The sequence below is a fragment of the Anarrhichthys ocellatus genome, unplaced genomic scaffold (genome assembly GCF_004355925.1).
Source record: "Anarrhichthys ocellatus isolate YVR2014 unplaced genomic scaffold, GSC_Weel_1.0 scaffold18, whole genome shotgun sequence".
Classification (NCBI taxonomy): domain Eukaryota; kingdom Metazoa; phylum Chordata; class Actinopteri; order Perciformes; family Anarhichadidae; genus Anarrhichthys; species Anarrhichthys ocellatus.
Genome location: NW_022280048.1, coordinates 1160048 through 1174730, shown reverse-complemented (window position 1 = coordinate 1174730; position 14683 = coordinate 1160048). Strand labels below are relative to the sequence as shown.

General features: G+C 41.3%; 2 protein-coding genes across 2 annotated transcripts; one reads left to right on the top strand and one right to left on the bottom strand.

Moving 5' to 3' along the window:
- Positions 1–3007: 3007 nt before the first annotated feature.
- LOC116388867 (ras-related protein Rab-39B-like) lies at positions 3008–6288 on the bottom strand. The gene is made up of 4 exons (XM_031857149.1): positions 5999–6288; positions 4675–4907; positions 3357–3627; positions 3008–3187 (listed from the first exon to the last, which is right to left on the bottom strand). The coding sequence occupies exons 2-4, from the start codon at positions 4887–4889 to the stop codon at positions 3032–3034; spliced, it is 642 nt and encodes a 213-aa protein (XP_031713009.1). The 5' UTR covers positions 4890–4907; positions 5999–6288; the 3' UTR covers positions 3008–3031.
- An 804-nt stretch (positions 6289–7092) lies between these two features.
- Positions 7093–10396, top strand: rab38c (RAB38c, member of RAS oncogene family). The gene is made up of 4 exons (XM_031857150.1): positions 7093–7285; positions 8014–8144; positions 9113–9250; positions 10235–10396. Exons 1-4 carry the CDS (start codon positions 7093–7095, stop codon positions 10394–10396), a joined length of 624 nt encoding a protein of 207 aa, XP_031713010.1.
- Positions 10397–14683: the final 4287 nt, after the last annotated feature.

The following is a 14683-nucleotide window of genomic DNA, read 5'->3' as shown; positions in this document are numbered from 1 at the left end:
GGAGCTCAGAGACAGAATTGTGGCAAGGCACAGATCTGGCCAAGGTTACAAAAGAATTTCCGCAGCACTCAAGGTTCCTAAGAGCACAGTGGCCTCCATAATCCTTAAATGGAAGAAGTTTGGGACGACCAGAACTCTTCCTAGACCTGGCCGTCCAGCCAAACTGAGCAATCGTGGAAGAAGAGCCTTGGTGAGAGAGGTAAAGAAGAACCCAAAGATCACTGTGGCTGAGCTCCAGAGATGCAGTAGGGAGATGGGAGAAAGTACCACAAAGTCAACTATCACTGCAGCCCTCCACCAGTCGGGGCTTTATGGCAGAGTGGCCCGACGGAAGCCTCTCCTCAGTGCAAGACATATGAAAGCCCGCATAGAGTTTGCCAAAAAACACATGAAGGACTCCAGACTATGAGAAATAAGATTCTCTGGTCTGATGAGACCAAGATTGAACTTTTTGGCGTTAATTCTAAGCGGTATGTGTGGAGAAAACCAGGCACTGCTCATCACCTGCCCAATACAATCCCAACAGTGAAACATGGTGGTGGCAGCATCATGCTATGTCGGTGTTTTTCAGCTGCAGGGACAGGACGACTGGTTGCAATTGAAGGAAAGATGAATGCGGCCAAGTACAGAGATATCCTGGAAGAAAACCTCTTCCAGAGTGCTCTGGACCTCAGACTGGGCCAAAGGTTCACCTTCCAACAAGACAATGACCCTAAGCACACAGCTAAATTGCAAAAATTTCTACATTTCTGTTTTTTTCTGTCAAGATGGGGTACTGAGTGTACATTAATGAGAAATAAAATGAACTTTTTTGATTTTAGCAAATGGCTGCAATGAAACAAAGAGTGAAAAATTTAAAGGGGTCTGAATACTTTCCCTACCCACTGTATATACACATTTCTATCTTTATTATTTCTGCTCTGAACTAAATTAAATTTACATTATATCAAAAATAAAAAATGTTTTATTTCTTTGGAAAATTTGAGTTAAAATGGAGGCATGCAATGATTAAATATGGATATGACTGAATCTATAAGTGGATTGTATGGCATAGTTATGAGGAGAAATGTATGACCTGAAGGTGCCATTTAATGTTTAATGTTAATGTTAAATACTCAAACTAACTCATGAATTCAGTTTCCAAAAGTATGGAGCCCAAAGTGTTCAATATAACAAGTTATTATGACAAAGAATTACATGAATCAATTGTGTTTATGAATCAAACAATATTTGTTTGGAATAATTTCAGAAAGTATTGTTTTATTGGAGTTAATTTCCATTTCATAATAGACAGACATGTTCAAAAGTATTTATTTTAAAGTTTTTATTTAGTGACATTCTTTCAAATACAGTTTTATCTTTTTTTTATGACAGTGATGTCACCGGCCTCTCACCTTTCAGCCAATCACAAGTTCCCCTAGCTTTCTTAAGATAGCTCAACAACTGCTATCCAATTTAGCCAGTTAGCTCCTGCAACAACAATATCAAATCTTTTCTGAATGAACAAACTAGAGGCACAGTACACAGACATTGTGACTAAAATCATCTCTGCAGCTTAACAAGCCTGCACATGCTACCTATAGCTGGCTAACTATAGCTACGCAGGATTGTGAATTAGCACTTAGCATCAGCACTAGCTGGTTAATTCAGAGTTACTTTGTGTTTTTATGAGCAACATCTGGGACCAAACGCAGCCATTCAGTCTCTCTAACAGCAGCTAACTAAAAAAGACAAAGGGCTACATTTGATAGCAGTTGTTTGGGGCAAGGTGACGGGCCGCTCACGACACCACTGTCATGTGAAGTGATATCTTAAAATAAAACGTGTTATGAAGTATACTACCATTGAGAAAATGCCACCATGCAAGAAAAACAGGGGGATTTTAAGAAAAAATGTAAATAATCAAATAAAAATGAACTCCAATAAAACTGTTGTTATGAAAATAACAAATAACATTTCACAACAACTTAGAAGCATTTCTTCATTTATTTTACAAAATGTTGGTTCATTTATATATATTTTACATAATTTATTCACATAATAATGTTTCAAAATATCCTTTTCAAATTGATTTAATATTGAACATATTGGGGTTCCAAACAAAAGGCTTTAAGGTTACGTCTTAACAGTTCCCACCAGTAATCCAACACAGTAAACAGGAACGTGGGTACTCAACATATTGATAAATCTCCTCGCTATTATTAAGCTATAATGGCTATCGGCTACAATATCTTTTCCTTTCAGCAAATGTACCGTTGAACATTTCCACAGTGCGAACTCTTTCTCAAGCAGTCGTTAGCAGGTCGCAGTCAGACAAACAAACACAAAGTCTCAAACTTTGGTTCAATTTGAGTCCACTTGTATTATCATCCGCTCTCTTTGTGTGTTAAGCCACTTGGATTCGTAGTGCAGTGCAATCAGTGAGGATCTCTTTCTGTCTGCTCTCTCTCTCACTGGTTAAATAGTCTGTACACGGTTGCAATATATATTATGCATCTAAAGGAGGAGGGATGGCATCTTGGCATCTCTGATTCAGTATCAGTCTTTAAGAGAAGTGCACCAACTACATAACTAGCCACTGGAATATAACTGCACACATTAGGAAAGGCCAAAAAGTGCAGTAAAGCTGAAGTGTTGAGAGCTGCAAAGACAGCAGGATTATTACAGTCAGTCAGTCACACACACACACGCACACGTACACACACACACACACACACACACACACACACATGCAAACAGAACAGTGAGAATATTAGGATGCTTCTTGTGCTTCTACGCCTGTTGGGAACATCAACAAAGAGCCATAAACAGGCACCGAAAGATAAAACAATGTCTTATATATAGAAGTAACTTGTGTAACTGAGCAGGGGGAAATATTACGAGTTCCAAAAAAACGGGCCAGGGTGCAGCCAAGGCGTGAGACAGATCTCCTACAGATTGGAGTCCACTGGAGTATTACTACCTGTCACCCCCCCCCCCCCCCCCCCCCCCCCCCCCACACCCCCCCACACACACACTGCAGCCAGGTAAATCAGCAGAAGCATTGCCGGCTGCCCTTGGTGACTTCCTCAGAGGAGTGGACGGTGTTAGGAACAAATCCACTCTTGACGCCCTCCCAGCCATCCTGGATCTTAATGTCCCCGCTCCGTACCAGCTCAAAGATGTCCCTCGTCAGATCCACAAACGCCTTTAGAAAAAGAAGCAAATAAAGAACAGATTATGAAGGATCATAAACGAATCTCAGCTGAGGAAGACCACAGGGTGTGGTTCAAAGCTGCGAGGGCAACTAGTTTGGTGATGAAGCTAAATAAGAGAGCTTTTGTTTCTGGGAAGAAATAGTCAAATCTCATCCACACCTTCTCCACGTTGATCGACTCTCGTGCCGACGTCTCCACATAGCGCAACCCGAAGGCCCCCGCCAGCTTCTCCGCCTCCTGCTGGGTCACCTGACGCTGGGCCTCCAGGTCACACTTGTGACCGACCAGCAGGAAGACGATGTTGTGTGGCTGGACGTGGCTCTGGGCCTCTTCCAGCCAGTTGTGGACGTTCTGGAAGGAGCGGCGGTTTGTGATGTCGAAGAGCAAGAGCCCTCCCACTGAGTTACGGTAGTAAGCTCTGGTGATGGACCTGGAGAGATAGATGGATGGATGGGATGTGAAACTAACTTAGTTGTTTATGCTGAAAATAGAAGAAGAGACAACAAATGCACTATTTACTCCTGTTTGAGTAATGTTTGTCAAAATCACAGTGCCCAGCTGTTTAACAAAATTACTTTAAATTAAAGTATATATTCGTGACCCTTTTTTAAAGATGTATGTCTTCAGTAGGAATCAGTGGGCTTGGGGCTAAGAGCCACACAAACGGGATCATGGGTATGTTGTCAATAACAAAAGTAAAGTATATTGCCAGTCTTATCCTATAACTATGGTGAAGATATGGTTAGGGTTAGGCACCTAAAACAGCTGGTTACAATTAGGGAAAGATTGTGGAAACAGTTTAAAATAAAGGAACTGTTAAGTGTTGGATCGTGACAGGATGCAACCTCTTGGCATCATTCTGTACTTTTCATTATTATAAACAAATCTCAGGAAAAGACCAAAACCATCAATGCATTAGTCCATCAATACCCTTCTCTACCCCGGCTGTGGCTCTTACCCCAAGACCGTTTGTTCGTAATGAGGATGTAAATTGTAAAAACACGGGACACAACTATCTACTTTAGCTTTTAAGAACCCTAACCCTTAGTCAGCTGGGCACTGTCCTTCTTGGAAAACGTGATTCCAACAGGATTAAATGGTGCATCTGTTGGGAACCATTTGGTGCTTTAATGATATACAGCAGCCGTAAAGTGGACTTGACTCAACATAAACTACAATGCTCATGTTGATCATATTGGAGAAACATGTCATCCAGTGCAACAATATAGCACTGGTGTGTTGGTAATTGTTTTTGGAGGAAGGAGGAATAAGCTACATCAGGCTTCAGATACACAGTAAATATACCTGTTGGAAGAATCCACGTGGTTCTGGAATTTTAATGTGTTTTTTAGACAATAAGAAAAATATAGCACATCATTAGACTTATCAGGAATGTGACTTTTGTTTGCAAGTCATGATGCCGGTTTGTGGCTGGAGGAGAAGGATCAAAGGGGAGATAAAAGAGTCCTGACTTTACCTGAACCTCTCCTGCCCTGCCGTGTCCCAGATCTGTAGTTTGATTCTTTTGCCCGGCTCGATCTCCACCAGGCGAGAGAAGAAGTCCACGCCCACCGTCGGGTCTGACACCTGGGCGAAGCGGCCCTCAGTGAACCTCCGGATCAGACACGACTTGCCAACTGTGGAGTCTCCGATGACGATCAGACGAAACTGATAAAGCCATATCGTCTCCATGTCTCACCAAAATCAAATCTGTGAGAAAATAAAAGCATTCACTTGTGAGGTCACCATCATCCATGTCATGGCTTCAAGGGTCTTGTTTTGTCCGAACAGTTTAAAACTCAAAGACACAGAGTTTACGATCATATATGACGAAGAACATGACATTTTTGCATGAAAAACTACAAAAACGAATCTTTTATCAGTTGCCACTTGATGTTTTCGATCTAATCCACATTACTACAATTGGAGGTTCTTATGCATCCAGTCCTTTGAAGAGAAAACGAAAACTAAATGTAAAACTGTTCAAAAGCTGAAGATTGAGCTTCATTTTCTAAAAAAAGAAAAAGAAAATCAATATATAATAATGATGAATGGGAGTATATTTTAAGACTTAAGACAAAACAAAGTGTGTACACACTGTCTCACAAAACCACCGCAGAAATTATCTTCACAAGATATGAAATTAAAAACATGGTCTTGTCTTGACCTTTGGCTGTAGTCCTGCTCACTAACAATACAAATCCTCCAAAGGGAAGAAAAAGACACAACAGCTGAGATTCGACACGCTTTAAAGCCTCGACAGTGAAAACAACAGAATAACAGAGAATGTGTTTGAATAGATTCAGATTAAAAACAAATGTCATCCAGACTGTGTCGACCACATGGATTATTCGTGGATTATGGCTGCCACCATGAGGGGAAAGTAATAGGCTCAAATCATTTCAGCAGTGTCCATGTGATTTACAGTTGGGTGATCTAATTTGAGGGGAAGGGGTGGGGGGGGGGGGGGAGGCCACTCCTCTCCAACTCAATAAACATTGGTGTAGTCAGCCCCCATGTGGATAGTAGGCTGGTTGCTACACAGCAATAACACAAAATGAGGCCTTGAAGCTAGCCAAACATAAGCTTAATAAGGAGACAGCTGTTAAACAGGACCGCTAGCTAATAATATTCTGCTTCCTAGAAGACCTCCAGTGTTGCTTATAATAAAATATTATGCTCAGTTCATAGAAAAATAAGGAGGCCCAACCCACTTAGCTTAATGCCAGTATGAGTATTATTTACATTAATGGTTAACATTCAGGAAAACAATCTAATAAAAATCGGTAATGATGACCCACCTTAAAGTTAGGAGCTCAGTACCTGTAAAAAACAAACCCCATATCGATGATTATATCTTCTAAAAATGATCCTCCAGAGTAGCAGTGGTTGAATTACAGAAATAACCAGCCAATAACATGCATCATATTAAGCCGGCGTCTTGTCCACCGTCAGCATTTAAAGATGAAAGCAGCCTGTTGAGTGTTCAAACCGACAGATAACATGAGCTGCTGGTTCATTTGACAGTTGATATTTCCGTGATGATCCGCGGACGAAATGGCAGCAGGACACAACAGCAGCATCACACATCTCCTCCTCGCCCTCATCAGCACCATTACCGTAACTGCACGCAGGGCAGCGCAGCAACAATCCAAACGGTCCTGCTGCTACCTTCAAAGACTGTAGGAACAACAACAAAATAATGTAAATACGAAGTGAGCGCATATTGACATAACATTGTTTGCCATTTTTTTTCTATCCATATATACACTAAGCACAAAAACGATCAGTAATTATTTTACTTGTTTAACGCCAGATATTAGGTTACATATTTTCAATAACAGAAATACAGTATATTATATGAAATCAAACGCATTTACAGTAAGAAAGTGTTTTAATTTCATTTGAAATCAACACTTTACACACAGGACATATTCTATGATCCGCCATGTATAATGTATACTGTAGCTTTGATAGTTTTACTTGCGTAAAGGTTCCTCAGCCTATCCAAGAAAACCAGCTGCGCGATAAATTCCGAAGCGGAGTTTTTACGAGGACCCCTTGAACGCACCACCAGCTCAGAGCTGCTGCGGTGAGAGTCGCTTCACGGGAGCAGAGAGTCGATGTGTGATCAAGCGGGTGGACTGCAGTGATCACAGGCGAACTTGACCGCTGCTTTTGCAAATCTTGATGATATTGAATCATAACGTTTTTTTCTCTCAGTGCATTGAACTGAAGAAAATGTCCAACTAGCCCAATAACATTTATTCTACTTTCCGTGACTTTGCTGTAGTTTTGAATTTTGTTACGATACCTGTGCACCAACATCCTTCATAGAGTTACATTAATTCTTCGAGGAGTTTTTTTTTTTGTGTGTGGCTGCAGAGCTGCAAATATGCAGCAGGAGCTTTTGTTCAAAGTCCTGGTCATCGGGGACTTGGGAGTCGGAAAAACGTCCATCATCAAGCGGTACGTGCATCAGATCTTCTCCCAGCACTACCGAGCCACCATCGGCGTGGACTTCGCCCTGAAGGTGCTGCAGTGGAACAATGACACCGTGATCCGACTACAGCTATGGGACATAGCAGGTCTGTCAAACTTTAACGAGTACATTCCGGTTTACAGGTTTATTGTTGCGTCAGGTGATTATTGAAACTGTAAAGCTCTGCAGGATTTAATTTTCAAGAACGTGTGTTTTAGGATCTTTGGAAACAAAAATCTTTTGTTTCACCTACTACTGAAAATCTTTTAAAGCTACTTCTGGATACCTTAACTTTTCAAATCAATCTGAGGGCAGTTTTAGGAAAGTAGGGGCCTGTGAAAAACCTTTTAGAAATGCCAGTTGGACACTGCAAAACATCTCCAACTTATTCAAGCTATTTGCCAGTGCTATAGGACTATATTCACTGCTTTCCAGTGTCTTGAAACAATATACAGAATAGGACTCGGTGAGGTACAAACATAAGTTGATAGCATGGAGATTTTTGCGGTGGGTGACGTGAATTCCAAGAGAGAGAGTGTGTGTGTGTCTGTGTGCTGGATAACTGGGTCCCTCCCTCATTTGAAGCCTGGTTGAGGAATGTAGATCTTGTGCCTGGCTGTGACTCAAGTGATCCCATGCAGATAATACCAGTCACATGATGGCGGCTACTGTAGAATAAACACACATACACACAAACTCGCTATATTTATCACTGACAAACCGTGGTGTGGGTTGATTTAATTTGATGGACTTGGAAGGTGTCTTTTCATGAATATGTGTGTGTGTGTGTGTGTGTGTGTGTGTGTGTCTGATTGGCTGTACCATGCATCCCAGGACAGGAGCGGTATGGGAACATGACTCGCGTCTATTACCGGGAGGCGGTGGGAGCGCTGGTGGTGTTTGACGTGACGAGGGCCTCGACCTTCGACGCCGTGCTGAAGTGGAAGGATGACCTGGACTCCAAGGTCAGCACAAACTGTCATCCTGTCGCATTCAGAGGAGTGAAAAGTAATATTTATATTTATACCCGCACATGGCCACAGCCACAAAGGACAACATTAATGCCAAAGTTACCGTTACGGTTCGGGCAGCGATATTGTTTTGGTTTAAAGATTTCTAATGAAAAGGAACTCGCAGATACTGCATGGACATCATCCACATTTATGTCTAAATATCTTTCATTTTCATTGCAGTATGTCTACTGCTTGTTGTAGTCACCTGGGTTTCATGTACTTTAGGAACAAATTCAAAGTGAGATTAAGGGAAGAAAGGATTTAACAGCTGTCAGAGGCACAAGTGTGTGCTGAGAGCTCCACGGTCGAGAAAAGTAGTTTGAAAAATTGCAGCCACAATGTCCTAAAATTCATGTACGGTGACATTATATCAATAGTCTGCAGAGGAAAAAGATGCTACATTGGAACTGCTTGAGGTGTCAGTATGCCCTTCACACCTTTCAGACGTCAGAATTGACCCTTCTCTAAGCCCGCCCCCTCCTGCTCCTCCATCAAGCTGTCACAGCTACCATCGAGCCCACACTGTCACTACCTGCCCTCCCTGCATACATGTCTAATGTCATTTTTGGGAAAAATTAAAAAAGGACATTTCAGAAAGAAGCAGACAGAAGAGTCTACAATATGCGTTGGAAAGATATATCCAGAATGTCAAACTGATTCAGCAGCAAAAACAGAAAACGATAGACGCTAAAGCCGGGGAGGTCTTTATTCACTTCAAACATTGATTCTAACATAGGAAAGGTGTGAGGAGAGGGGCCTTACGTTAAAAAGTACTTCTATTAAAGCACAATGACACCTTGAAGAACAATCAATATGCTCACAAGGGTATTTACAACAAATCCTTTTACAGTTACACTTTAAATTGCTTGTATTAAAAGTCTGTACAACCATCGTCTAAGCTGTCGTTCTTCACTTTACAGGTGACCCTGAACCATGGGAGGCCAGTTCCAACTGTACTCTTGGCCAATAAGTCAGACCAGCTGGCTTCCCAGCAGCCCAAACTCGACTCCTTCTGCAGGGAGAACGGCTTTGTCGGCTGGTTCGAGACCTCTGCAAAGGTACGAGAGAGGAGACACTGGATGCAGTTACTGCAGCAAAATCAGTGGAAAAGACATTTTGAGATAGATTGAGGTAGTAACATGTTCCATTAATCACTTAATATACTGGTAAATATAAAAGGTTAGAGGGCTTCTTTGATTAACCTCCTAATGGAAAGAGTTGTGAAGGGGCTTGACTTGAGCCAAAGACTAAATGACTTAATTTGGGGGTAAATCAAAGTCAGCTGCTCTGCACATAATATACACAGTCAGGTTAACTACATATTTAACCTGCTGAAATGGCAATGTTAAAACAACAGCAGTCCAAACGATTCTGAAAATGAATGTAGGGTGTGTCAGTACAAACACAAAAAGTCAGATATTCTTTGCCGTGCTCTCACGAGACAAAGAGGAATGTTTGCAGTCGGGTGTGAGTTAACCCTCTGTTTCTCCAGCCCGTCTAATGAGTTGCACACTAGGGTGCGAGTCAGAGACAGTAGTGGGGTTAGTGAACACAAAGGCTCAGAAGACAGAATAGAAACAATAGTGTTTCTATCACAGTGTGACATCCTGGCTTCCGATTAGTAAGTTAGTGTGCCATGTCAGATGTCAGGTAAGTCAAAAATCACACTTTTTGATATGCTGTATTTTCCACCCTGACTGTGACGAGGGCTGCGTTAGACATTTGTGGACACTAATGGAAGAAGAAATAGCCCAACGCTGAATAAATCACACCCTTACACATTTAGGGGTTTTATGGTGATACACTCTCACCTGGTTCCACATTGACTGTTGGCTTATGGTGGCTAATTTGACCTACTGTTTTCTAGTGATTCTTGTCTACTTGTGCTTTTGTTACGCTTTGTTTCAACAGGACAGATACACATTTTATTGGTTTTATCACAATAGCCATCCATAGAGCATTGCCACTATGGCTGTGTGTGAAGTGGCTATAAAGAGCACATGATTTCTTCACATGGTGTCTTCTTTTATTCCCTCCCTCAGGAAAACGCAAACATCGAGGAGGCGGCGCGCTGCTTGGTGGAGCACATCCTGAACAACGAGGAGAGCCCGGTGGTAGAGCGAGACCCCGGCGCCCTCGTCCTGTCTGGATACACGAACACCACGAAGGATCATCTCAACTGCTCGACATGTGTGAAGTGGTGACTTCCAGACCAATCACAGACAACCAGGAAGTGAATAGCTGTGTGAGGCCACTGAGATAAGTCTGACTCAGGGACTGTTGTAAAACGGGGGAGAGCCAATGTTCATGGGCTTGTTCACACTGCGGGCCAAGGTAAAAAATGTCTTAAATTAATAAAGGTTTTAGAATGATAGGTATTAAATGTTTCAGACCGATGTGTCCACTTTTTATTTTTTATTTACTTAAATTTCACAACTATGGAACAAAAAGTTTGTTTATTTCATCCTTTGTTTTGCTACAGATCGTAGTGTCATTTTTTTAGTGACATTGTGCCTTTGACACTCGGCTGAACCGACAGCTCTTCAAACTTCGGCACGTCTGTCTGCAGTGTGAACACGAACATAAAAGCACTAAGCCTTCTTGCCTTCTTTGCACTTTTGCTCAGCCGATCGTCATGCAGTCTGCAATTAGATCAGTGGACAAGAGTGAGTAAAGGCAGTCTTTAAGGGATATGACAACAGCTAAAACTGCATAATGCTTAAAATGTCCTGAATTTCATGCATTGAACCTAAAGCTTAACATACAAGACAGTGTCTCTATCCACGCAGTCCCCACCATGAGTGCGACTGAGGTCTAGGAAGTCATTTCTACAGATTCAGGTTTCCGCTGTCTTTTACCAGCTGAAACTCTGACAGAGAATTAGACGAGAAGATTGATCTTTCCTTATAATTTATGACCACCTGACTATAAGCATAAAGATGAAACCAGAGAGAAACAGCTAGCCTGCCTCTGTCCAAACAAAGTCCTCAATAACTAACACGCTCCAGCTCATTTGTTTAAAAGGTCAAGTGTGTAGCATGTCTGGTGATTTATTAGCAGAAATGAAAAATAATATTCATAGCTATGTTTTCATTGGTGTATAATCACCTGGAAATAAGAATCATTGTGTTTTCATCAGCTAAGAATGAGCCGTTTATATTTCCGTATAGAGAGCAGGTCCTCTTCACTGAGTCCACCATGTTGCACCGCCATGTTACTCCTGTACAGACAAAGCAAACACTGGCTCTAATGAGAACCTTTAAGTGTTTTACGTTACCTGAAGGCCACTGTTGTTCTCTGACACACATGTGAATAGTAGCGTGAGCTGCAGAGTGCAAAACTGTGGTACCACCAGTCGCAGTCTGACTTTTGTTGCTCCTAAAGTGTTATTATGGTAAGAATGGCCTCTGAGAACGGCGGACGGTGTTACCACGGTTTTGAACATGGCTGCTTACCTTACCGCAGACTTAGAAAGGGGGAGGGGAGGGGGGGTTCAATTGGTTGCAATCTGCAACTACAACGCTAGATGCCACCAAATCCTACACACTGTCCCTTTAATGCATTTAAAAACTTTTTTTTTTAATGTGTGTGTCTTTACACTTCAGTTTTTGCATAACTCAAACAAACAAGATACAATGTGTGAATTAGTGATCTTTACAGGTGCTTCAATGGTGTTACCTTTAGACAGAACCAAGCTGGAGGTCTCCCCCTGTTTCCAGTCTTCATGCTAAACTAACTGACTGCTGGCTGCCGTCTAATATTTAACAAACAGGTATCGATTTAATCATCTTAAACTCATATTATTCCTTTTGAGATTTTGTTTTGGTCAAACTAATTTTAATATAATCATGCAGGGTCTGGTGCTCCGTTAATAAGATGATTGAAATCAATAAAATGTTGTACACAAAAAGATAACGCGATGCTGCCCATAGTGAGCGGCCTTATTTTCTGCCCACGATCTTCAAAATCATTGTTGCGTAGTTCAAATCAAATCATTTGGATCCTTTGAATGTTCTTTGGTTCAACTGGTTCCACTGGGTTTAAACGGATGTGTACTGTCTAATGACTCGGCGATGGTTCGAGTGAAACTTACTGGATAGTCGTGTCAATACAAAGGCTGCAGCCTACTATCCATCTGCTGAAGATCACAGCCTTTTTTCTTTGCTAATCTGAAGTAGAAATGAATCCCTTTATGTAACATTACACAGAGGGTGCATCCCGTGTATTCATAATAGGCCTGCTAATACGAAAAGACATTTCCTTTCACACTGGATCATGAACTGACGGGCTGGAAAATCTGCTCTCACGTGCTACCAAGAAAAGAAACAAGACTCCTTTGCAGTCCGAAATAAACATAAATGTTTTGGAGGAAATGGGGTTAGGGTCTGTTAAACAGATATGTCCATTAAATGGACTATTCAAGTCGTTAATAAAACCTGAAGGCTATTAGTGGATTGAGAATTTCTTTAATTAGGAATAGCAGTGGTAAAGTGTGAAGCACTTCACAACGCCTGTGGTTCTTCCAGTATTACCGTCTTTTCATGATGAACAGCACCTCCTTTAGTTAAGCACCAATTTCCATTTCATTATGTATACATGTGTGGTTTCAGTCTAGAACGGTTTACATCACATCCTCAAAGTGAATGTTCACTCTAGAGATAAATAACCTTTATAGCAAACCCGACTGACAGTCAAATTATTGGCTCTATTGTTGGTATGAGGAGTTTTCTTCAACCCTAAAATCGATTTCTCGCCAGTCGAAAGCATGGCATGTGTGTCTTTTTAGCGCAGCAACAACTGAACAGCCGCCTCTGTTGAGTCTGCCTCGAGTGTTATTTGAAATTCCATGTTTTTTCGAATTAGGCCTCAGCTTTATATTCCACTTCACTGCCTTTGATGTGTAATAGCCTGTCCTTGTAATACAAAACATTTGTAACTGCATTATCTGTGGACCAGACTACATGCAATAAAAAATGTATTCGTGGTGTCATATGGTGCGCAGTATGTTGTCAGCTGCATCGTCCTTGAATGTGTCACGTCCTCTCAGCTCCACACATTTCACCCTCAAAATTTGGAAATCAGCCTCGACAAACGAGAGCAAATAGAGCTGAAACAATTTACAGATTAGTCAGCAGCTATTCATTTTCTTATGATTAACTAATCGTTGAAGTTTTTTTTTTTTTTCTCTAAAAAATGAACATTCCTCCAGCTTCTCTGATTAGCTTGGTTTCCCCCAGTTTGTGCCTCTCATGTATTAGCTTACACATGAGTCACAGAGGTAACCATCAGTTTCTATGAAAAGATAATTAACCAGCAAGGAGAGTCTTTGAGGATTCTGAAAATACAGTCAGAACAGCGGTAAGTATCAGTGTCACCCAGAGGGTTTTATCTGGTTAATAATGTCTTTGAGACTCTGACGGTCTATAGACCTTTGTGACCCGACGTACAGTATGCTAATATATGAGAGGTACAAACTGGGGCTGGAGGTTAACTGCTGATCAGATGAAACAAGACATCCGAGGAGGTCACCTTGGGCTTTAGGAAATTATAATGGGATTTGTTTTTTTACATTTTATAGACCAAACAATTAAAAGATTAACCTACTTAATCAGCGGATTAATGAAAATAATTCTCAGTTGCTGTCTTAAAGTGCAATATCGCCTCCTTTAAGTCATACAAAGAAAACAAATTAAAATGGCTACAAAGAGCAGTGACTTTGTAAATAGTTATTATTGTGTTGTTATTAGTTTTGAGTTAGAACATTTCCATGCGGTTTCTAAATGATGTTTCCATACAGATTCCCAGGATCTCTATCTTTAACTATTTGATTCAGCAATATTTCCTGCAATATGTCGTTCCTACAGAAATTTCTTAAGATGTTGGTCTTTCAAAAAAACAAAGCCGGAACCATCACTGATTGCTCCCAGATGGTATTTACTTGACCATGTAATGCCATTGAGACACACACTGGGAATGCTGTTGGAACTAAATGAATCCAACTGGAACATAACCAGGATATTTTTAAGTCTACAAGAAATGTCACCAAATGGGGACCTTCACATGAATGTCCTGTGTGTTTGCTTGGATTTATCATGGTACCATTAACAACCACACACTATCTCTGTAAACTGTGGGGTCATAGGCACCCTATTATATGAACAACAACATAGGATTGCTACTGTAATGTCATAAAAATCACAACAATATCATCGAGGTCACCACACACATTTTTTCAGTCATTATAAGACAGCATGAATCACACCAATGAAACATCTTGTGTTGATCTTATCATGGATTTTACTCCATATGTGTCTACATTTCATTGGATGGCAGGTAATCAGGGATAGTTTGCACATGACACGTCTTGAGCCCTCCACATGCATCGAGGTGGTGACAGCTTTTCAGACCCGGGGCAGCCTTCTGCTTTAAGATGCCCTCCCCCGGACCCGATAAGTGGCCCAATCGCCCTCCTTTCCCAGTCACCTGATTCA

Bases quoted from the DNA above. Each gene is read 5' to 3' on its own strand.
- LOC116388867 (XM_031857149.1), bottom strand. From the start codon at position 4,889: ATGGAGACGATATGGCTTTATCAGTTTCGTCTGATCGTCATCGGAGAC. The intron at 3,628-4,674 runs GTAAAGTCAGGA...CTATCTCTCCAG, and splicing joins GCAGGGCAGGAGAGGTTCAG to GTCCATCACCAGAGCTTACT. The intron at 3,188-3,356 runs GTGTGGATGAGA...CTTTTTCTAAAG, and splicing joins AGTCGATCAACGTGGAGAAG to GCGTTTGTGGATCTGACGAG.
- rab38c (XM_031857150.1), top strand. From the start codon at position 7,093: ATGCAGCAGGAGCTTTTGTTCAAAGTCCTGGTCATCGGGGACTTGGGA. The intron at 8,145-9,112 runs GTCAGCACAAAC...TTCACTTTACAG, and splicing joins AGGATGACCTGGACTCCAAG to GTGACCCTGAACCATGGGAG. The intron at 9,251-10,234 runs GTACGAGAGAGG...TCCCTCCCTCAG, and splicing joins GGTTCGAGACCTCTGCAAAG to GAAAACGCAAACATCGAGGA.